Source organism: Vidua chalybeata, chromosome 3 (genome assembly GCF_026979565.1).
Source record: "Vidua chalybeata isolate OUT-0048 chromosome 3, bVidCha1 merged haplotype, whole genome shotgun sequence".
Classification (NCBI taxonomy): Eukaryota; Metazoa; Chordata; class Aves; order Passeriformes; family Viduidae; genus Vidua; species Vidua chalybeata.
In genome coordinates this window covers 32686129-32705214 of record NC_071532.1, presented here as the reverse complement: position 1 = coordinate 32705214, position 19086 = coordinate 32686129, and the positions used below count along the sequence as shown (strand labels likewise).

Sequence of the window (19086 nt, the reverse complement as noted above, 5' to 3'; positions counted from 1 at the left end):
GGTGCAAAGCTCAGCTCTCAGTTCAGCCCAGACATGTTCTCCATAAGGACCACTAGCAAATCCCATAGCCCTGGAGACAAACTGTGTGACATGCTGTCTGCCCCACAAGATCAGGTCAGCCTGCAGTGGGGTGTTGGTTGACAGCAGCCCTACTTGGGTTGGGAATGAGTAGGAACCTCCCGAAATACTCCCATTGCTCTGTGGCTGCAGAGTAGCACCCCTATTTGCTGTTTTTGTTCATTACCAGAGTAGCAGCTAGTTCTTCCCTCACTCCCCACCCACCTGTCCCTGCTTTCAGAGGGTATCATGACATTCTGCTGCTTTGGATTGGCTGCTGCCTGGCTTTGGGCACACAGGAAGGCAGAGTCTCTGCTCACTTCTGGTATAAAGGTGAAGGCAGGGAGCTCCTATGGCAGAGTTAGGAAACTGAGCTTGGGATGGTCTTGGAAGAAGCAAGCCTGTGGGATGTGTGGCTGGGGAGAGGACTGGGATTCGGAGGGTCTGAACTGGGGAAGTAGGAAGGGCAGGATGAGGAACAGAGGCAAGGAAGCCCCAAACTAGTTTAAAACTGGGCGAGTGAAGTCAGTGCCAGGGTAGCCTCGCTATCCTGACACGTGCTGGCAGCTGCCAAGAGTCTGCAGCTGGTTTCCTGGGCTCAGTGTCCTTGTGCTGAGCCTTTTTGTCAGTTCTAATGGCCTTTTCTCCTGCAACAGATCTGTGAGCAGTACCTGCCTGCCTTGGGATGGGGCTGTGTGCAGCAGAGGCTACCCTGCTGTGTGTGGCAGTGAGCTCTTCGCAGGTCCCAGCTGTACCCCAGCACATCACTGGCAGTGCTGCCTTAGCATTTGCTCCAGCAATTGATTCACTGTTCAAACACCAGTGGCTTTGTTCTGGTTTCTTCTGATAAATGCTCAGAAACTGGGCTTGGCTGTTCCCATATATGGGATCCTGGGCCTGGAAGGGTAGGGATACCCCAGAGCTTGCAGCCTCTCTGAACAGATTTTGGGAAGCTAATGGGAGTTGTGCTAAGTGGTTGCTGCTTTTTCCCTTTTTTTTTTTTTTTTTTTTTTTTTTTTTTTTTTGTTTGTTTGTTTGTTTTTGGTTTTGGTTTTTTTTGTGGTTTTTTTTGCTTTGTTTTTTTTGTTTTTTTTTGTTTTTTTTTTTTTTGTTTCTTTTTCTGTGGGGCTGGGTTTTTTTGTTTTGGTTTGTTGGGGTTTTTTTGTTTTGGTTTTGGTGTGGTTTTTTTCCCATTCTAAAGCTTTGTTTGAAGGGCAGAATTGGTTGGTCAATATTTGCTTGGTTGTGCTCCACACAGAATGCAGTAGAGAGAGGTGCTGTGGGCCACCTGGAGTGAGCTCAGTGGTGGTGTGCAGGCATTATGTCTCTTGCAAATCTGGAGTGAACTGCCACAAAAGCAGAGGTTCAGTGGCCACCTGAGCAGACCCACACTCACAGCAGAGCTGGAGGATCCAGGTGTGTGATACAATCGTAGGGGCAAATAGATTATGCTTTCCCAAGTTCCCAATCATCTAGATCCACCACCTGGAGCTCCTAGGTACTGGTCCAGTTTCTCCTGCCTTGTGAAGCCAAAGCCACTCTAGAGCATTTCTTGGAAGTGCTGCTTTGTGCCCATGATTGCTTTCCTGGGTGCAGAGTGAGTTTTTGATTTTACTTTAACTGGAGTGGGAAAAGATGTAGTTTTAAAAACCTTATATGATGAGTGCCCAAAGACTTTCCAGATGTTGTGCTGCTTGCTGTGTTCAGAGCTCTTTGCCTGAATCAAACCATTTCCATCTGGCCTGGTGGTTTATTGCAAGTCTACCCATCTGAGAGGCTTTCTCGACTCGAACCTCTGGCATGGAGGAACACACTGGCTGGAAATAATTTGGAGATGCGAATATCTCTGGGTGTTTGGCTTGGCTGCTGTTCTGCAGTATCTGCTAAGCAGTGGAAGAGGCTGTGTGTGGAGCAGGCATGCTCCCAGCAGCTGCTTTTTGTGGCTGTAAGGGCCAGTCCAGGAGGCAGCAGGGGTTGCTCACATTTACTGAGCATTCATGATTTTCCTTGCTTGCTTCTATGGCTTCAGCTGGTGCAAGTGAGCCTGCTGGCTCTGTGCTTGTGACCAGGAGGAGAGGAAAAGCTGACCCGTGTGTCGTTCCCTGTTCTGGCATGCCAAAAATCTGCTTTTATACGATCATGTTCATAATGAGCTGTGCCAGGAAACACATGGCTTGCTGGAGACATGAATGGGAGGTCTGTATGGGGCCCTGTGCTCGCTGAGAGCCTCGCAGGGACAAAGAGCAGATGCTGGTGTGCATTGCTTGCTCTGTGGCAGTCTGTGTCCTGTGGGCTGCAGAGGATGGGGAGCAGAAGATGGGATCAAGGTACAAAGTGCTTGGCTGATCCAGAGGTGGCAGAGAGGACAGGACAGGAGGCCAGGTGAGTGGTTTTACTGCCTGCTGCTCTTTGTGGCTCTCCTGGTCTGGAGAGGGCTGGCTTGCTGCTCTGCAGATGTGGCTGTTTGCAGTGAAGGCTGGGTTGGAAGGAACCCAGGCACTGCAGGCAAGCAAAGTGCTGCTAATACCTTAGAATGACAGTTGTGGATGGGGATGAGGGAGAGCAGGAGAGATATATCAAGCCTTATGGGTCCTAGGTTCCATGTGGGCTGAGGGGCTGTGCAAGCTGTGCCTGGCTGCAGCAGGAAGAAAAGGCTGTCAGGCGAGAGTTACAGTCCTGAGCATTAGCAGCACTTCAGTGTCTTGAGTGTTTCTCCCTTGTAAGAAGTGCTGCCAAGCCTGCATGGGCTGAGCTGCTGCTGAGCAGTGCACACAAAGCACACGAGGAGTTAAACCTGCCTGCAGGCAGTGGAGCCTTGTTCTGACAGAGGGCTTGTCAAGTCCTCTGGACCAGCAAGCTCAGGATGCTCTAGCTCAGTGATTTCATTGCCCAGCCTTTGGAAGCAAGCCAGGGCTTGAACACAGAGTTTGCTGCTCTTTGATCCAAGAGTGACTAAAAGCAAAGCCTAAGTGCTGGAGCCATTCCCGAGGACTTGGCAACTGAAGGAATTGCTGCCTGCAGACAATGATGTTTAAATTGCTCCTAAAGACAAGACCTGTTTGATATTGCTTTCTGGGAGTGTGATATTAAAACCTGTGAGAGGCCAGGACCCCAAGCCCTAACACCATCTGTTTTGCTTTTTGTGACTTGGGATGGAGCACAGGTCATGGTCTTTTCTGAAAATGTGCCTATGGCTGCCTTTGACACCACACTTCTGCTGTGGCCTGATGTCTTTCTCAGAGAATAGGTGATAAATCAGTCCTGTGTTTGGGACATGGAACCTGAGTGTGAGCTTCTTAGTCTCTTCTGCTCTTTTTCCTTTGGGGACTGACTTTCTTGTGGCCCCTAGCTCTGCCCCTGGGCTTGCAGGGAGCCAAGTCACCCTCCAAGCTGTGGTTCTGGTTTGTTGGTTTTGCTTGGGGTTAGCAGCAGCTAAACATGCTGCTGAGGGATGCAGTGGCAGCTCTGCCTGTGTCTGCCTTGCCTTGTTACAGGTTTACAGAATTGGGAGCGAGTGTGGCACCGAGATAGGAGTGAGTGCATTAGCTCATCCAAATCCTCATTTTCCTTAGTGGTTTCTCATCAAAGAGCAATAGCCTGTATTGCTGCTGCACAAATTGCAGAGGCTTTGTTTCTTCAGTGGTCTGAGCAGTGGCAGGGGCAGAAGCATAAAGGTCACAGTGTGGATATGGTGGGGTGGTCATGTATTGACAGTGGATCCCGAGGGGGCTAAAGCTGTGATTGCCACCTCACTTTGCTGAGGTCTCTTAGTTAGCTGACACATCCAGAGTTGGCAGCTGAGTTAAAAGGTGGTGAAAAGGTCTCTTAATCCTGGTCTTTCAGTCTGAATCTGAAGTGCTGCAGCCTGGGGATAGATTTGGGCTACTCCTGCTGTTCACAGCTGTTTCTGCTGTTAGTGGTGGGGACTAGTGCATCTCTGGCCAGGTCAGCTTGCTCTCTCCCAGCTGTATCCCTGGACTCCTTTCTGCAGGAAAGTGCACTGTGTGGTTGCTGCAAGGGGCCCAGGGCCTGCCCTTAGTGAACTGCTGTGGTCCTGCGGTGCTGCAAAGGGCCCTGCAGGTTTGGGGAGCCATGGGGACCAGGCTTCCCAGCTGTGTGCTGCAGCAGTGCCTTCCCAGGGAACATGGCATCTTTGGTAACTATGAATGAAGATGGACAGGGAACAAATGTTTAGCAGTGTGTTACACTCTCTCTCCTTCAGTGCTGAGCTGGTGGTGTAAATACATTCTGCTCCTGCCTCCTGTGAGATTTGCACACTTGTTGTGCAGCCCCAAGAAGAGCTGGCTCCATGGTGGAGCTGGGACAGCTGTGAGCTCCTTGCTCTGGCATGGGAACATGTGAGGTCCACTCTGCTTTGAGAGGCCAAACAGATGCTGGCCAGTCATGTCCTCTGCCAGAACAGCTGGCTAGGCCAGTTTTTGCAGCTGGCTGCTTCCATCACATCCTGATACTTATGGGTCTTCGCTTTGTCTCCTTTAAGCCAGGTTTCTCCCCTCCATAGCAGGGGTAGGTCTGAGGCCTCCTGCTGGCAGGGAAGACGAGGATGGTTCCCTTTTGGGGAGAAAGGATGGATGCAGTTTGGGTGCTCTGGGCTTTGCTGTCCTGGGCACTTGAGATGAATTGCAGCTCCTCTAAATTGCTGTTCCAGGTGCAGAGCATTAAAGAAATTGGCTTGCACATCTGGCTGAGCTAACCTGGGGTGAATTTTGCTGAAGTGCTCCTGGAAGCAAGTCTGCAGAATAATGCTCCTGGGGCCTGGCTGGAGAGTGGGGCTGGGCTACAAGCTGCAGAAGCAGCACAGTGCTGGGCTTGCTTTCCAAACCAGGAAACCTTATACTTGCACAAAGCCCTCTCCTGAAACCCATTCCCATGCTTTTAGTTCCTGGTTTGGTTGCAAGCAGCTTTGGGATTACTCATATCCTGTGGTGTCTCAGAGATTGGTAAACTCTTGGGTACAAAGTGAAATGGATCCTCTTCTTCTCCCTTTCTGTCCTTTGTCCAGAGCTCTTTTATTTCAGAGGAGCTGGTGCCCAGGAGCTGTGTGCTAGGCATGCCTGGATGTGGGCAGTTTGGGGTGGATGGAAGCATGGCTCTCCCACAGGGCTGGGGATGTGGAGCACTGCATCGTGCTTCCAGCTGCCTTGCCTGTTGCTTTCCCAGCGGGGCTGTAGGTGAGAGAGGTGACTGTGGACTCAGCAGGGATCTGAGGCTGTGCAGCAGCTGAAGGCTTTGTGGTTGAGGCTGCATTCCCAAGCGATGTCGTTAGGCAAGGAGACCATGATTTTTGGATTGTTTCAAGATGTAGGCAGCCTGGCCTGTCAAGCAGGGCAGGAGATGTGCTGTCTGGTCTCCCCAGCTTGCACGGTTGCTCTGCAGCACCCAGATGGTGTTGGGCTGCTGGAGTGTCCTCAGGTGAGCCTATGGAACTGGCACTGAGGCATTAAAGCAGTGAATTCTAGCTAGCACTTCTAGCTCTGGAGAATGGTCCCAAAGACATTCCCAGTCTGTGCTGAGTCTGCTGCCACATCACTGCATTAAAGCTGTGGCAGCCTTCGAGGGCATTGGCTACCATGGGGCTGGGTGTCCTTTACCAGATGTGTGGAAAGTTCTTTGCTTCCTGGCAATCCCATAGGATTGAAAACTTACTCTGCAGAGCTTTAGACAGCAGTGACTGACTTCATAGGGCTGCTCAGAAGTCTGTACTGGATATGGCTTTGTTGATTCTATTTGTCGCCCTGAAATGCTCTGCATGTGCTCAGGCTGGAGTCTGGCAGTGGCTGAGTCTTGGGGGCATCCCAAGACAAAAAAGTGAATTGAGATACACTTGTTAGAAACTAGAACTGGTAATGCAGATTTATTTGTGTCTCTGTTTTTCCTGGGAAGCTGCTATTTGCCTCCCTAAAAAAAATGAAATTAGTTTTGAGCAGGGGTACTGCTGCCTGAAGGATGCTGTGTTCCTGCACTCAGATCTTTGCCAGAAGGATGATCTCAGAGCCAGGATGGGATCTGAGCCTGCTCTTTTCTCCATCTTTGTGCATCCTACTAGTCCATGTCCCCTCCCTGCAGATTATTTGCTTTTTGGTGTGTGGGAATGATACCCTTCGGACCTGTAGGTACCAATTCAACCTCCCTACACAATTCACTTAACCTTTATCTATTACCTCAACAGGAGGGTTTTGCATTTCAATTAAGTATCCTTTGGGTAGCACACCACTGGGTGTTTTCAAGTGTGCTGCATTTCAAACATGTTTATCTAATCTGGCTGAAGCTTTCCTGAAAAGCTTTCCGTAGCCACAGTTGAGACAGTTTTAGGCCAGAAACGCGTGTGGAGGGTTTCTTTTTCTCCCAGCCAGGGGTGGCTTGTGTCTCATGCATATGCAGAGGCCGGATGTTTGCCAGCACACAGATTTGGGACTGCTCCATGCTGGCATTGGTTTTGCCATGGCTGGCCCAGCTGTGTGGCTGGGGGAGAGCTCTGCACTGGCTCTGTCTTGCTAAGGCTGATGTGGCATTGCTGGATAGTTTTTGAGGTGACTCTCACTAAGGGAATCATTTTGCTTTGTTCAGCAGCTCCCAGCAATGTGTCCCAGCCCAGATGAGCTCATGAAACCACGGCAGAAGCTATTGGGAAGGTGTCCAGTGTGAGCTGGGGTTCCTTCTGCTCTCTCCTCTGGGGTAGCCTCCTGTGGCTGAGCCACACATGGCCATGGCTCTGCCACATAGGAGAGCTGGGAGGTCCTGCAGCTGCTGAGTGGAACAGAGTAATTTTCTTCTTTATTCAGCACAGGTGGAGATTGTTGGCTTTGTACAGGTTTTACCCAAACTCCGACATAATGGCATCCCACGCAGTAACCCTCTCCTTAGACAGCTTCCTTGAGCCTCTGTCCCAAAAGCCCAGGAGGTGGAGGGGGGATGCATGGACCCTGCTGACTGCAGCCTTTTCCTTGGCCAGGGTTGTGCAGCCGTTCCCATTTCCAAACGCTGGGCCCTGGTGCTCTGGATTGAAGTACTGTGAAAAACTGTGTCCAGCTCTGGGCTTCTCATGTCTTCCACCCCAAAACTGTCTGGACCACATCTAGCTGCTCCTGGTCTTTCCCTGCAGCCCAAATGTGCTACATGGTTGGGACAATGTTTCCAGCATATATAGCCAGTTCACGGATGGCACCTTGGATGCTATTGTCAAAACACAGGTTTGTGGCTCTTGCTGCACTTTAACATATATTTATCCCAGTTTGCCTTGACACCTGTGCTCATGAGGTGTTCATCACAGGGATCTTGCGTGAGCTAAAATGGTTGTGTCCATTTTCCCCAGCATGGAAAACAACAACATGAATAATTCATCCTGTTTCACCAGGGAGCTGGATCCCAGTGTTTCCTGACACCTGGTAAAATCCCTGCTTCCCATGTGGGACTTGTGCCAAGCCACCATCATATCCTCTGTCCATAGAGCCGTGTCCTCCTACCTGGACATAGGGCATGCTGAAGCAGCAGGATGCATGTGATGAGGCAGCTAAAGCTCTCAGATGATCAGTGCTGAGTAAAGTGCAGTTGTGCTGTCAGTGGTGGGGTGAAAGCAGCTCTGTTGCTCTTCGATGTTGCATTGGTAATGCTGATGATTTAATTTTAGAAGTGCATGTAATTTAAAATATGACATCTTAATACCCTAATGGTCTGCACCTTCAGAGAGAGGTGTCTCATCACAAACTCCAGCACTAGCATGACCAGTAGGCTGACACTCCAAGAGCAGAATAAATCCATCTCCTGCATGAGCTTTATGTACCCTGCCACTTTGCACATGCTTTTTACCATACAGGTATGGTTTGATGGACATATGCCTGGTGTCCTGAGGCCTGTCTGGGGACAATGACAGACCTGGGTCCTGTAGGTTCAAACCTGAGTGGATTTGACTGTTCTGTTCACCTTTCCTCCTGCCTGTCTGACCCAGCAATCTGTTCTGGTGTGAGCTCAGCTCATGATGTTCTGGAGCTTTTAGGCTATTGAGCACATGGCTGTATTTGAGTGAGGCTGGCTGTTTGCTGCCTTGCTGAGTATTCTCGTTGGGACAGATCTGATGTGACATGTTCCTGCACGTTGTATCACCTTGAGGTGTGTGTTCATCTCGGGTTCATGAGACAGCTGTCACAGACTGATGGATAGTTCCTACCTTTAGGGGAGGTACATGGCAGCTGGCCATGGAGACTTCACTGGACTTTGGACTTGCTGACCCTTGGAGCACAGCATGTTGATGGGACTTGGCTCAGTATGAGACCCAGGAAAACGGGACCATCAGCAGGTTCCAGAGACATGCATGGAGGTGGCTATTCTGCTGCAGAAGTCAGGATAGCCAAATTCAGAGTTCACAGCTCTGGGATCAGAGGAAATTCAGTTGGGAATTCAGTGACAGAAGGGTCACTGCAAAATTCAACCCCTGCTCCTGGCTGATGTGTTTGGGACAGGTGTGAAACCCTGTTTGAGTGCCTGTGTCAGTGCCTTGCTGCTGCTGTGAGTCGGGGAGCTCAGACCAGCGCTGCAGGAAATGTGTGGCTGACACTGGAGTGCCCATGAGCAGTATTGCCTTGGCCCCTGTGCTGTGTAGCAGGCTCCAAAGGCTTTCCAGCATGGGAAGGGATCTTGTGGCTTCCTGGAATTTGATGGTCTTCAAAATGTCTCTTTCGGAAAAGGATTCCTTATCCCTAGTTCTGTCTGACTGAGATGTGTTGTCAAATTGTATCCCTTCACCAGGCTCTTATAGAAATGTCAGGTAGGAGGATGTGGTTGAGTGTCAAAAGAGGAACTGCTTTCAGCTGGACTTGGATACTGCTCATGTAACTTGTCCAGGCAACCACTTTCTGAAGCTGTCTCTCTTGCAGTGGTGGGAGCACACTGTTTTGACCATATTCTTGTTCATCTTCATTCTAAGAAGCTCAAAATCTGCCTGGCTTGGCCCCTTTCCCTGCAGAGCATGGTTCTGGTAACAGAGTACAAGAGCCATCGTCATGTGCTGAATTGCCTTTTGTTTTCTTCCCTTGCTTTTCTAGCTGGTAACCAGAGCAGAGCGCCTGCATGGCTGGCTGTGGGCAGGCAGCAGGCAGATTTGGGAATGTGCAAGCATGGACCCTCAGCAGCCATGCCAGGCACTGCCCAGGGAAGCACTGGCTGCTCTGTCCCCAGGACCCTGAGCTCTTGGGCAGGCATTAGTGTGTCAAGGAGGGCTCTTTGGGGTTTCCTTCTCTGTAGAGAGATGCCTCCAGCCCCTCAGGCCACTACCAGATCCTGAGGACAATTGCAATTTGTTGATTCCGCTTCAACGTGCAAGTGGGCTGAGTCACCAGCGCAAGTTTGTGGTGTCCCTGTTGCATCCTCTTGTGCTGTGTTCCAGCAGCTGCTGTGTTTATTCACATAGATAATCCTTGTTCCACACCAGTGTTTCTCTGGGTAATTGCTGGGGATGTGGAGGTGAGTCAGAGACATAGTCCCAAGGAGAGGGACTTTGAGGAAAATCTAGAAACAGTCTGTGGTATTTCTGATCAGGGACAATCTTGATGCAAGGCTGGAACTTCGGACGCATCCCAAAAAACAGGACAAGAAGCACTCAAAGAAACATTCCAAGTGCCCAGGAAACTGCTTGTTCTCCAGGGTTTTGGTGGCTGCCTTCTTGGCTCATACATTGCAAGTCACCTTTCTGTTCAGGCTGGAAGTGTGACACTCAGTAGTAGGTCGTGGGAGCTCCCTCTTAATGCCCCTGTCCCCAGGGAGCAGAGAGCTCTCCTTGGCTGTGGCAAGCTCAGGCACCCCTGTTCCAGTGATTGCAGCAGACAGGCTTAAAGCAGCTGTGCTGGCATCCAAGCACAGATCTGTTAAAACTCTCAATTAGTTTAGACAGATGTGCTTTGAGTTCTGTTTCTCCTAACATGGCTCTGACTGTCTGGAGACCCTTGAGAGCAGCACATGCTTACCTGATCCATTCTTCTCCTTCCCTTGCTCTAAACATGCCCTCCCTTTTCTGTCTTGCAGCCGTGGGGACCCAGGCAAGCATTCTTTTCACAAAAGAGCCATACTCCCAGGATGCCCTGCACGGCCGCAGTGCCATCCTCCGCTGCGAGGTGAAGGAGCCAGCGGACGTGGAGTTCGAGTGGCTGCAGAACGGGCTTCCCGTTCAGGACACGGAGCAGCGCTTCAAGGAAGGCAGCAACCTCCAGTTTGCTGCCGTGGATCGGCACCGGGATGCCGGGGTCTTCCAGTGCCTGGCGAGGAACGTGCTCACCGGGGAGGAGGCGCGCTCAGCCAACGCGTCCTTCAACATCAAGTGTGAGTGTGGGGCGAAGGCAGCCGGGCACACGCCACGGCCTGCTGCTGCCCATGGTGCACAGGGAAAAGCATTCTCTTGGGGGGGCCCGAGGCTGGAAATTGTTTTTCCAGGCTAATGCTTGTGTGGGTCAGACAGGGATTGGATGGCTTGGGGTGCTCAAGTAGGATTCCTCTCCAGCTGCTGTGTCCGTCCTGCCCTGTAGTCCTGTTGTGTCTTCTGGTGTCCCTGAGGCTGTCAGAGATGCTTTCTCCTGCCCCCTTTCCTGTTTGTGCATATGAAACTGGGACATTACTGCAGCAAGCGTGTCCTGGGCACTGCAGGTCCTTTCAGAACTCATCTTGACCCTCAGAGAACAGCTGCACAGGGCAAAGTGAGATCTCTGCAGTGTGGGTGTCTCTTTACTCCATGCTGGCTTGAGGGCATATGTATCTCTAAGCATGCTTGTGCCCTTACTGCCTCCTCTGGTTATCAGTGAGTCACCAATAACTACCACCTGGGCTCTGTAGGTTTGGAGAGCCAGCTGTGTTGGTATTCTTTGATCCCACAGGGATTGAGACAGGCAGTGTGGTTCTGAAGCAGCCGGCCAGCGTAACTGAGATCCAGCCCTCCTCCACAGTGGTTCTGCGGTGTCACATCGATGGCCACCCACGGTAAGGGTTGCCTCCTGAGGAGTGGACCCTGCCAGGGGCCCCTGCACCTTGGCTGTGTGGTCTCTCCTTCTCTCTCTCTCTATCCCCCTCTCTCTCCCCTGCCACCTTTTTCTTTCTGCTCCTCCCCCACCTCCCCTCCTCTCTCCTGCAAGAATTCAGTAGAGTCAGGGAAGGCGAAAGGCAGGATTGAGCCTGTGGCTGAGCGCCGTGGGAGAAGGCAAACGGCTTCCCCAGAGCCGCGTAGCGAGGAGCACAGTAAGGATGGGCTGTCACAGTCCAGCTGCTGAGCTGCTTGGTGTGCTGCAGTCACTCTCCGTCGCTTCCCAGTCGTGTCCCGTCCACTTTGGCTGCATGTCTCATGGCTTCGTGTCTGTGTCGGGGCCAGCAGCGGGGACGGAGAGCCAGGGAAATGGGCCATCTCTGGGCTGTCTCCTCCGCACACCTGCTCTCGGGGCAGCCCTGACGGTGCCGTGCCCCTAGTCACCTGCTCGCCCCTGTCTTGCAGCCCCACGTGGCAGTGGTTTCGGGATGGTAGCCCCCTCCCGGACAGCCACAGCACCTACTCTGTCAGCAACAAGGAGCGGACGCTGACCCTGCAGAGCGCCAGCCCCGATGACAACGGGCTCTACTACTGCTGCGCCCGCAGTGCCGTCGGCTTTGTCTGCAGCCACAACAACTTCACGCTCAATGTCATCGGTGAGTTGTGTCCCAGCTGTCACACTGCCCTGCTCACAGCCTCCCCTCTGCTGCAGGGGAACCTCAGGCTAGTTTGACTTTCCTCTGTGCAAAGCCTCTGGACAGAGACAGACCCAACAAATCCTGGCCAGGCTGGAACCCGGCCCTGTCTGTGTGTGTTAATTCACCTCTGTGTCTTTCTGGAGCAGATTTATGCTGTCTTCTCTTGTAATGGAGCACCCTGGAGGCCATAGGTACTTCTGGTTTTACTAATGTCATTGCCGTGTGGGTAGATGCCCTGTTGGCCTTTGGAGGCAAGACCTAGGGAGGGCAGGAATTGTCAACATTAGAGGAGTATTTGGAACTGGACAAAGGAATTTTGCCGTCCAGTGTCAGCTTTGATCTGTTCACTAGGAACCAGTGTGCTCAGGGCCTTGCTGGAAACAGAAGGGGTTTTCCCCTTCTGAGCAGCTCCCACATGCAGTCCTGGGCTCTGAGTCTGTGACTCCAGCTTCGCTGGCACGTTTGCCTCCTTCGGGCTTGCGTGGCGCACCCAGCTCTTCTTTGAGCTTTTCCCAGAGCACTGGTATGGGGACGCCACAGGCCCCTTTGTCCCTCTCACCCTCCTGTGGTCTCTGCCATTGCAGACGAGAGCTTTCCTCAGGCAGTGATCGTCCCGCAGGACCTCATCGTGACCAAGAACGAAGAGGCCATGTTTGACTGCCAGTTTGCAGCTGTGCCCCCTCCCACGCAGGAATGGCTTTTTGAAGACAGCCCTGTCACCAACAGATCCAAGTAATAGGGACTCCAGTGATGTGGGCAGGGCTGGGAGGAGAGGGGCACTGTGTTCCAGGAGAGGTCAAACCCTGTCTGTACATGAGGGCAAGCGTGCAACATCAGAGTGGCCATGGGGATTCGTTTCTCAGCTTGACTGGCCTGGGTTTAGCAGGGACTTGGTCCTTGTGTGTGGCATTTACCTGAACAGGACTCAGGGAGCAGTTTGTCTTCACACAAATCTGTCAGTTCTAGATGCCCATGCATGATGGCCCCACAGTTATGGATGTCTCTCAGCCCCAGATGTGGTGATTCTATGGAGCCAGGGAAGCTCAAGCTCCAGACACCCACTTGTGGCAATTCACAGTCAGGGATGTGGCCCGATAGTAGATGCCAATATGTGGTGATCCCAGACTTGGGAATGCCTCCCAGCCCCCAATATCTGCACAGCAATCACTGGGCCCATGGCTCTCTTGCACTTCCATATCCAATTGCATGGTGATCCCCGGAGCCAGGAGTGTTTCTGACCCCCAGACAGCCTAAGCATGGGGCAGTCTGCAGAGCAGGGACAGTGATCCCAGAGCTGGGATGTGTCTCTTGCAGACCCTGGAAAGCAAGCAGTGCCATCTGGGCGCCAGCTGCCCTCGGCCTGGCAGCCCCCGGGCGCCACCTTGTGTCCCCTGCCCCTTCTCCTGGCTCTCTGTGCTCCCAGAACTGGCTCATGCTTGGTGATGCATTTTCTGGTGGGAGCCAGCTCTTCACCAAGAAAAAGACTTCTATGAGCTCATTTCCTCCATGAAGAATGTGTCCCAACCATCTCCTTGTTTATGTGTGGTGGGAAGCTTTGGCATGGCAAACCTCTTGGTTTCACGGGCTCATGCAGGACATCTCAGCACTGTAGCTGTGGCACATGTCCTGCAGAGATGCCCACTGAGCCCTTCCTCTCCCCACGTGCCCAGGACCACTGTGTTTGCCAACGGCTCCCTGCTGATCACCCAGGTGAGGGCTCGCAGCACCGGTGTCTATAAGTGCGTCGGCCATGGGCAGAGGGGGAAAACTCTTGTGCTGAAGGCAACTCTGCGGCTGGCAGGTGAGGTCCTGGGGCTGGTGACAGGGTGGGCAGTGGGTCCCAGAGTTCCAGTGGGTCAATACATGCAGTGGTTCATCATTGCTTGTCTGGATGAGGGGAGCAAACAGTTGGTGTGCTCTCACCTTTAAATAGTGCCTCCCCTGTGAATGATGGTGTTGGTGGGTTGGCTACTTTTCTTGCCCTCTGAGCCCTGTGGTTTCTTGTTCCTCTCAGAGATTGAAGACATGGCACCCTTCTCCCCGAAGGTGTTGACAGCAAACCAGGGCCATCGTGTGTCCTGCACTGCCCCACAAGGCATACCCACACCACAGGTCTGGTGGGAGAGAAACCAGGAACGAGTTCCCACTGCTGGCAGGGTGTACCAAGAGGCAGAGCAGCTCATTTTCACCAGTATCACCGAGATGGATGCAGGGATCTACACGTGCCATGCTGCCAACAAGGCTGGAGAGAAGAAACAGGAGCTGAGCATCACTGTGGCTAGTAGGAAACTTTTTGAAAAGGGTGGGAGCAGAAGAGGGGCTGGATAGGGGGTTAGGGTGAGCTGGGCAGTGGCTCATAACCTCACTGATAAAGAGAGGCACCTCTCGTGGCTGAACTGCGGGGCCCCATGGCTGGCTGCACATTGCCCGTGTGTTTTGTTCTGCACTGCTGCTGGCCAGAGGGGTAGTGAGTGGCTCTGTGTAACCCCTTGCCTTCGTGCCCAGCGGTACCCAAATGGGTGGAAATGCCCAAGGACAGCCAACTGGAGGAGAGCAAGCCAGGATACCTGCACTGCCTCAGCAAGGCCTCCCTGAAACCCACCGTCACCTGGTACCGCAACGGCGTCTCCATTTCTGAGGTGAGGCAACAAGGCAAGCCCCTGCCCCTCATGGGCACTTCTGCTGGGCACCTGCTCTGCTGCTGCTGTTTCTCACCTTGTTCCTAGGCCCAGCTTCCCTGTCACCCCCGCTTTGGCCATATTCCTGGGTCTGGTTCCATCCTACTGATGTGTTGGTGCACAGTTGACTGTCTCTTGCCAGTTGGCTGGCAGTCAGCCCTGTGCTTTTTGGGCAGGGGCGAGAAAAAGGTCCCTGCAGCTTGCCTCAATTCTCCGAGTGGGTCTCAGCAGGGATGTGTTTATCTGAAGCATGGTGTGGCATGTGGAGTGTCAGCAGTGCTACAAGCAAGGGCTAATCCTAGGGCTGGTGACAGCGTCATTTCTGCCCCGCTCCTTCCCCCGCTCTGGGCAGGACTCGCGCTTTGAGATCTCGGAGAATGGGACGCTGCGCATCAACAACGTGGAGGTGTACGATGGGACCATGTACAAGTGTGTGAGCAGCACCCCGGCAGGCAGCATCGAGGGATACGCACGGGTGCACGTGCTGGGTATGCTGACAGCGCCTCACGTCCCTCCCTTGTGGGTGCAGGTGTGATACCTCCAACTCCAGGGTCTCCTGTGGCGGGGAGGGAGCCTAAACATCCCCTCTGTCTGTTGCAGAGAAGCTGAAGTTCACCCCACCACCTCAGCCCCTGCAGTGCATGGAGTTTGATAAGGAGGTTACAGTGTCCTGCTCAGCCACGGGCCGGGAAAAACCCACCATCCAGTGGACTAAGACAGGTCAGGGGGATTTGGTTGTGATATGCCTGCTTCTGACCTGAGGCTGTGGGAACTTCATGTTGTCCCACCTCCAGCATGGGTGAAGCAGCAGTGTGGCCCATTGCATCCTGCATGACTGCTGCATCTGTCCTCTTGTGTCCTGCAGATGGGAGCAGCCTGCCGTCCCACGTCAGCCACAATGCTGGCATCCTGTCATTCCACAAAGTGAGCAGGAGCGACTCGGGGAACTACACGTGCATCGCCTCCAACAGGCCACAGGGCGAGATCCGTGCCACCGTGCAGCTCGTGGTAGCAGGTGAAGGCTCTGTGGCAGGCAGGGGCGTTTCCTGCTGTGCTGGCCTTGCACTGGCTTTGCCTAGGTGGCAGAGAAAGCAGTGTCTGGCCTGACCCCAAGCTGTGTCCCATGGCACTCAGCTGTCTGGTTTGTCAGTGCTTTGCATGCAGCCTGGGAGGGCACGTGCCACTGTGCCACCGTGCTGGCCGTGGTCCCTTGTGGGAGCTTACCACCATTCCCAGGAGCTGACAGCGTTCGTGTCGGTCTCTCTGCCTTCAGTTTACGTCACCTTCAAGCTGGAGCCAGAGCCCACAACCGTGTACCAGGGCCACACAGCCATGTTCCAGTGCCAGGCAGAGGGAGACCCCGTACCACACATCCAGTGGAAAGGGAAGGACAAGATTTTGGATCCTGGCAAGCTCCTGCCCAGGTACACAACCTCCATTCCAATCTGACACGTGGCACAGCAGGATATTCCCAAGTATCCCTCATCCCTGCCCAGTAGGAGGGTGCCAGTGGTGCAATCCTGGGTTCCTAGCTTGGTGGACACATAATTGACTCCACATGCCAGGACCTGGACTCTTCCTGGCCCCAGGCTTTCCCTTTCTGCCACAGCCTGCCAGGCTGTGATTGAGCTGCAGTCATCTGTTCTTAAGTGTTGCACAGCCTGAGATGGAAGCTGATGGCAGTGGGGACATGGGGCTGAGGTATCCTGGAGAGATGGAAGCTGGTGGCTGTGGGGACATGGGGCTGAGGCATCCTGGGGAGGTGGGGCTGCAGGTGCCCCAGGCCTGCCTCTGCCCTCTGGTGTTTGCAAAGAGTTCTGTGTGTGTGGTTGGCAGGATTCAGATCATGCCCAATGGCTCCTTGGTGATTTACGACGTCACCACTGAGGACACTGGGAAATACACCTGCATCGCTGGCAACAGCTGCAACATCAAGCACCGGGAGGCATTCCTGTATGTTGTAGGTAAGGAAGGTGCCCAGTGTTCGGACATGACCTGGAATCCCTGGCAGTTCTAGGCCCTGCTTCTGGCCCTAGTTGTGCCTGTCAGGTAGTAACAGCAGCATTCCCATTGGAATGCAGCAGAATGTGCTGTGAGATGTGCCCAGCATGCTGTGGCTGGGTGAGGAGGTCGCCACAGCAGCAGCACATCCCTCCAGCACATTCTTGAGCGGGATTTGGGAAACCCCTCCACACCCCCATGTGTTGGATGTTCTCTGCCCCACAGACAAGCCAGCAGCAGAAGAGGATGAGGGACCTGGCAACCACACACCCTACAAGATGATCCAGACGATCGGGCTCTCAGTGGGGGCGGCTGTTGCCTACATTATTATTGTGCTGGGGCTGATGTTCTACTGTAAGAAGAGGAGAAAAGCCAAGAGGCTGAAGAAGCACCCAGAGGGCGAGGAGCCTGAAATGGAGTGTCTGAACGGTGAGGCCGGTACGCCTGAGGGTAAGGGCTTCACTACTGGCCCTGTCTCTGTGCTGGAGGGGCTGAGGGGCAGGGAGCTTCCAGGGAATAGGAACAACGACAACTCCTAACCCATGGTCTCTCACTCTGTTTTTTGGCTGGTGGCAGAGACCTGCTGCCAGGTGAGAAATAAACAGGTTAGTGTGAAACCTGAATCCCAGCCTCACATCGTGGTCATCTCTGTCTGCTGAGTTATGTCTCGCTCCTGCATCCCAGCACCTGCACATGGGATCACATGTACCAGGGGAGGGAAGGATCCCTGTTGCAATGTAATGAAATAGTAGTACTCCGCTGGCCTCTTCAAATCAGAGCTCAGCAGCTCCTGGTGCTGAAGGGAAGATGTGTCACTGAACTCCCTCTGTTATGTCCAGTGAGGATTTGTAAGTAGTGGGGTCCAGTTGAGTTTGCTGTCCCTAATTCCCTGGATCTCCCCATTCATACTCCCCATAAATGCAGATGTTCCCCCTCCCAGTTCTCCAGCACACAGCCACATCCTGATATGTGCAATTTGCTGTGAGGGCCTGGCAAAACATAACTGCTGGGTTTGCCTCCTGTCTTTCTCCTTGCATTGGCACTTTGAACAGAGCCAAACCTCCAGAAGAGAAGTCTGGCTGTGGGGAACCTCCTAGGAGCAGGGGATGCAGGAGCATCTCAGCAGCTTTGTGCTCTGCATCTGTCGCTACTGTACTTTTCCATGGAAAAGTCACAGGCAGCTCACCTGTGCCAGCAGGCTCTCGCCAGCATCCCCTTCCTGGGAAAGAATTTCTTTCAATTGTTTCTGAGGTGGTCTCAGATTTTTATCTTGGCCTGTCTTTATTATATTTCTTTTCTGCTAGAGTTTGCCTCTTCTTACTCTCTTCATTTGGAACCAGGTTAGCTGTCAGGTGCATCCTCATTCTTACAAGCAGACCCAGCTTCCCAGATGTCTACGCACCTTTTTGGTACTTCATAGCCTCTCTGGAGAAGTGGTTTGTGTTTGCAGTCAGCTCTAGTGGAGTCATTCCATTCACCACAGTCTTGAAACTGGCTCTTTGCGTCTTTTTGATGTGGTCCCTCGTTAGCTGGGTGACCCAAAGTATTTCAGCACCTGCCTAAGTACCTACAAGTACTCCCTGACTGACCACCAGCTGACTTTTCCAGTGCCCTCAGGATCCAGACAGATTTAACCTCTTCATGGACTTGCAGTGGATCTTTGCTATGGATTTCCTATGGATCTGTGCACTTCTAACCATCCAGTTACTTTCCAAGGTCACATCCTTGGTGTGCCACATCCTCTGTAATGAGAGCTTGCTCTCAGTATCCATGGCTGACTGTGCTGCTTTTTTTTAATTGATGAATACATTTGGGGAGGCTCATAGCTGTGGGGACTGATTTCTGTGCTAGTGTCTCTAGGGCAGCATGGCTGTGTCTGTTTCTCCAGGAGATGCTCCTGTGTCTGTTGCAGGCAGGTGGGCTAAGCAGGCAGCTTCCTTAACTTGGTTCCCCTCTGGACTGCTGGATACATAAACGAAGCCTCCTGTCCCTTTGCTACCAAGTGCCTTGTCCAGGCTCTATGAAACATGGGAATATGTGTTCTCAAAAGTGTCTCTTGTTGCTGCCTGCTGGTGCTGTCTCTTAGTGGCAGCACACTCACTCTGCAACCTTCAGGATTTTTTTGGCACAGTTGCAGTGATCGTCTTGTGTTATCCTCTTGGCTTCAAGCTTGTGGTCTTGAGACACGATTAGTCATGTGTGCAGACAGCACAGGGTCAAACAGTCCTGCTGATAATGAGTGTAAAAACAGGGAGAATGTAAGGAGCATCCAGCTTTTTATAGGATAAGTGGTGTTTTTTGCTTTTATCTTTGCAAATCTTACTCCACCATGTGAGAGCAGACAGCTGTCAGTAGCCATGGCTCTTAAGTCAACATATCTCAGTGTTCACAACTCCAGTCCTACCTGTGACAAAGCCATGGTCCCTGTCATAGTGACCAGGCCTGCTCAGGATGTGCTGGTACCTGTCTTGCACACGTGCATTGTAAGCAGGCATGTGCACACACTGTGATCCAACAGCCTGTGATGGAAACTACAGGCAGTGGGACTCCTGTTGGAGTTACCTCGTGCTGGGTTGTCTTAGTTTTGTTTAAAAATTCCTATTGCGTGGCTGTTTGCCTAGTGCTTATTCCA

At 52.7% G+C, this 19086-nt stretch overlaps 1 protein-coding gene across 4 annotated transcripts in view; it reads left to right on the top strand.

The window, feature by feature from the left end:
* Window positions 1-19086, top strand: part of PTK7 (protein tyrosine kinase 7 (inactive)) — a 41709-nt gene that overhangs the window by 19022 nt on the left and 3601 nt on the right. For 2 of the 4 annotated variants that reach the window (XM_053937689.1, XM_053937692.1), the window contains exons 2-14: window positions 10093-10386; window positions 10935-11037; window positions 11543-11733; window positions 12360-12507; window positions 13446-13576; window positions 13790-14056; window positions 14281-14414; window positions 14806-14941; window positions 15054-15173; window positions 15319-15468; window positions 15727-15877; window positions 16290-16417; window positions 16680-16904. In XM_053937689.1, the coding sequence (XP_053793664.1) occupies window positions 10093-10386; window positions 10935-11037; window positions 11543-11733; window positions 12360-12507; window positions 13446-13576; window positions 13790-14056; window positions 14281-14414; window positions 14806-14941; window positions 15054-15173; window positions 15319-15468; window positions 15727-15877; window positions 16290-16417; window positions 16680-16904 (2178 nt within the window). The remainder of the gene's footprint in view (window positions 1-10092; window positions 10387-10934; window positions 11038-11542; window positions 11734-12359; window positions 12508-13445; window positions 13577-13789; window positions 14057-14280; window positions 14415-14805; window positions 14942-15053; window positions 15174-15318; window positions 15469-15726; window positions 15878-16289; window positions 16418-16679; window positions 16905-19086) is intronic. The other 2 variants (XM_053937691.1, XM_053937690.1) reach the window with 2 other exon arrangements.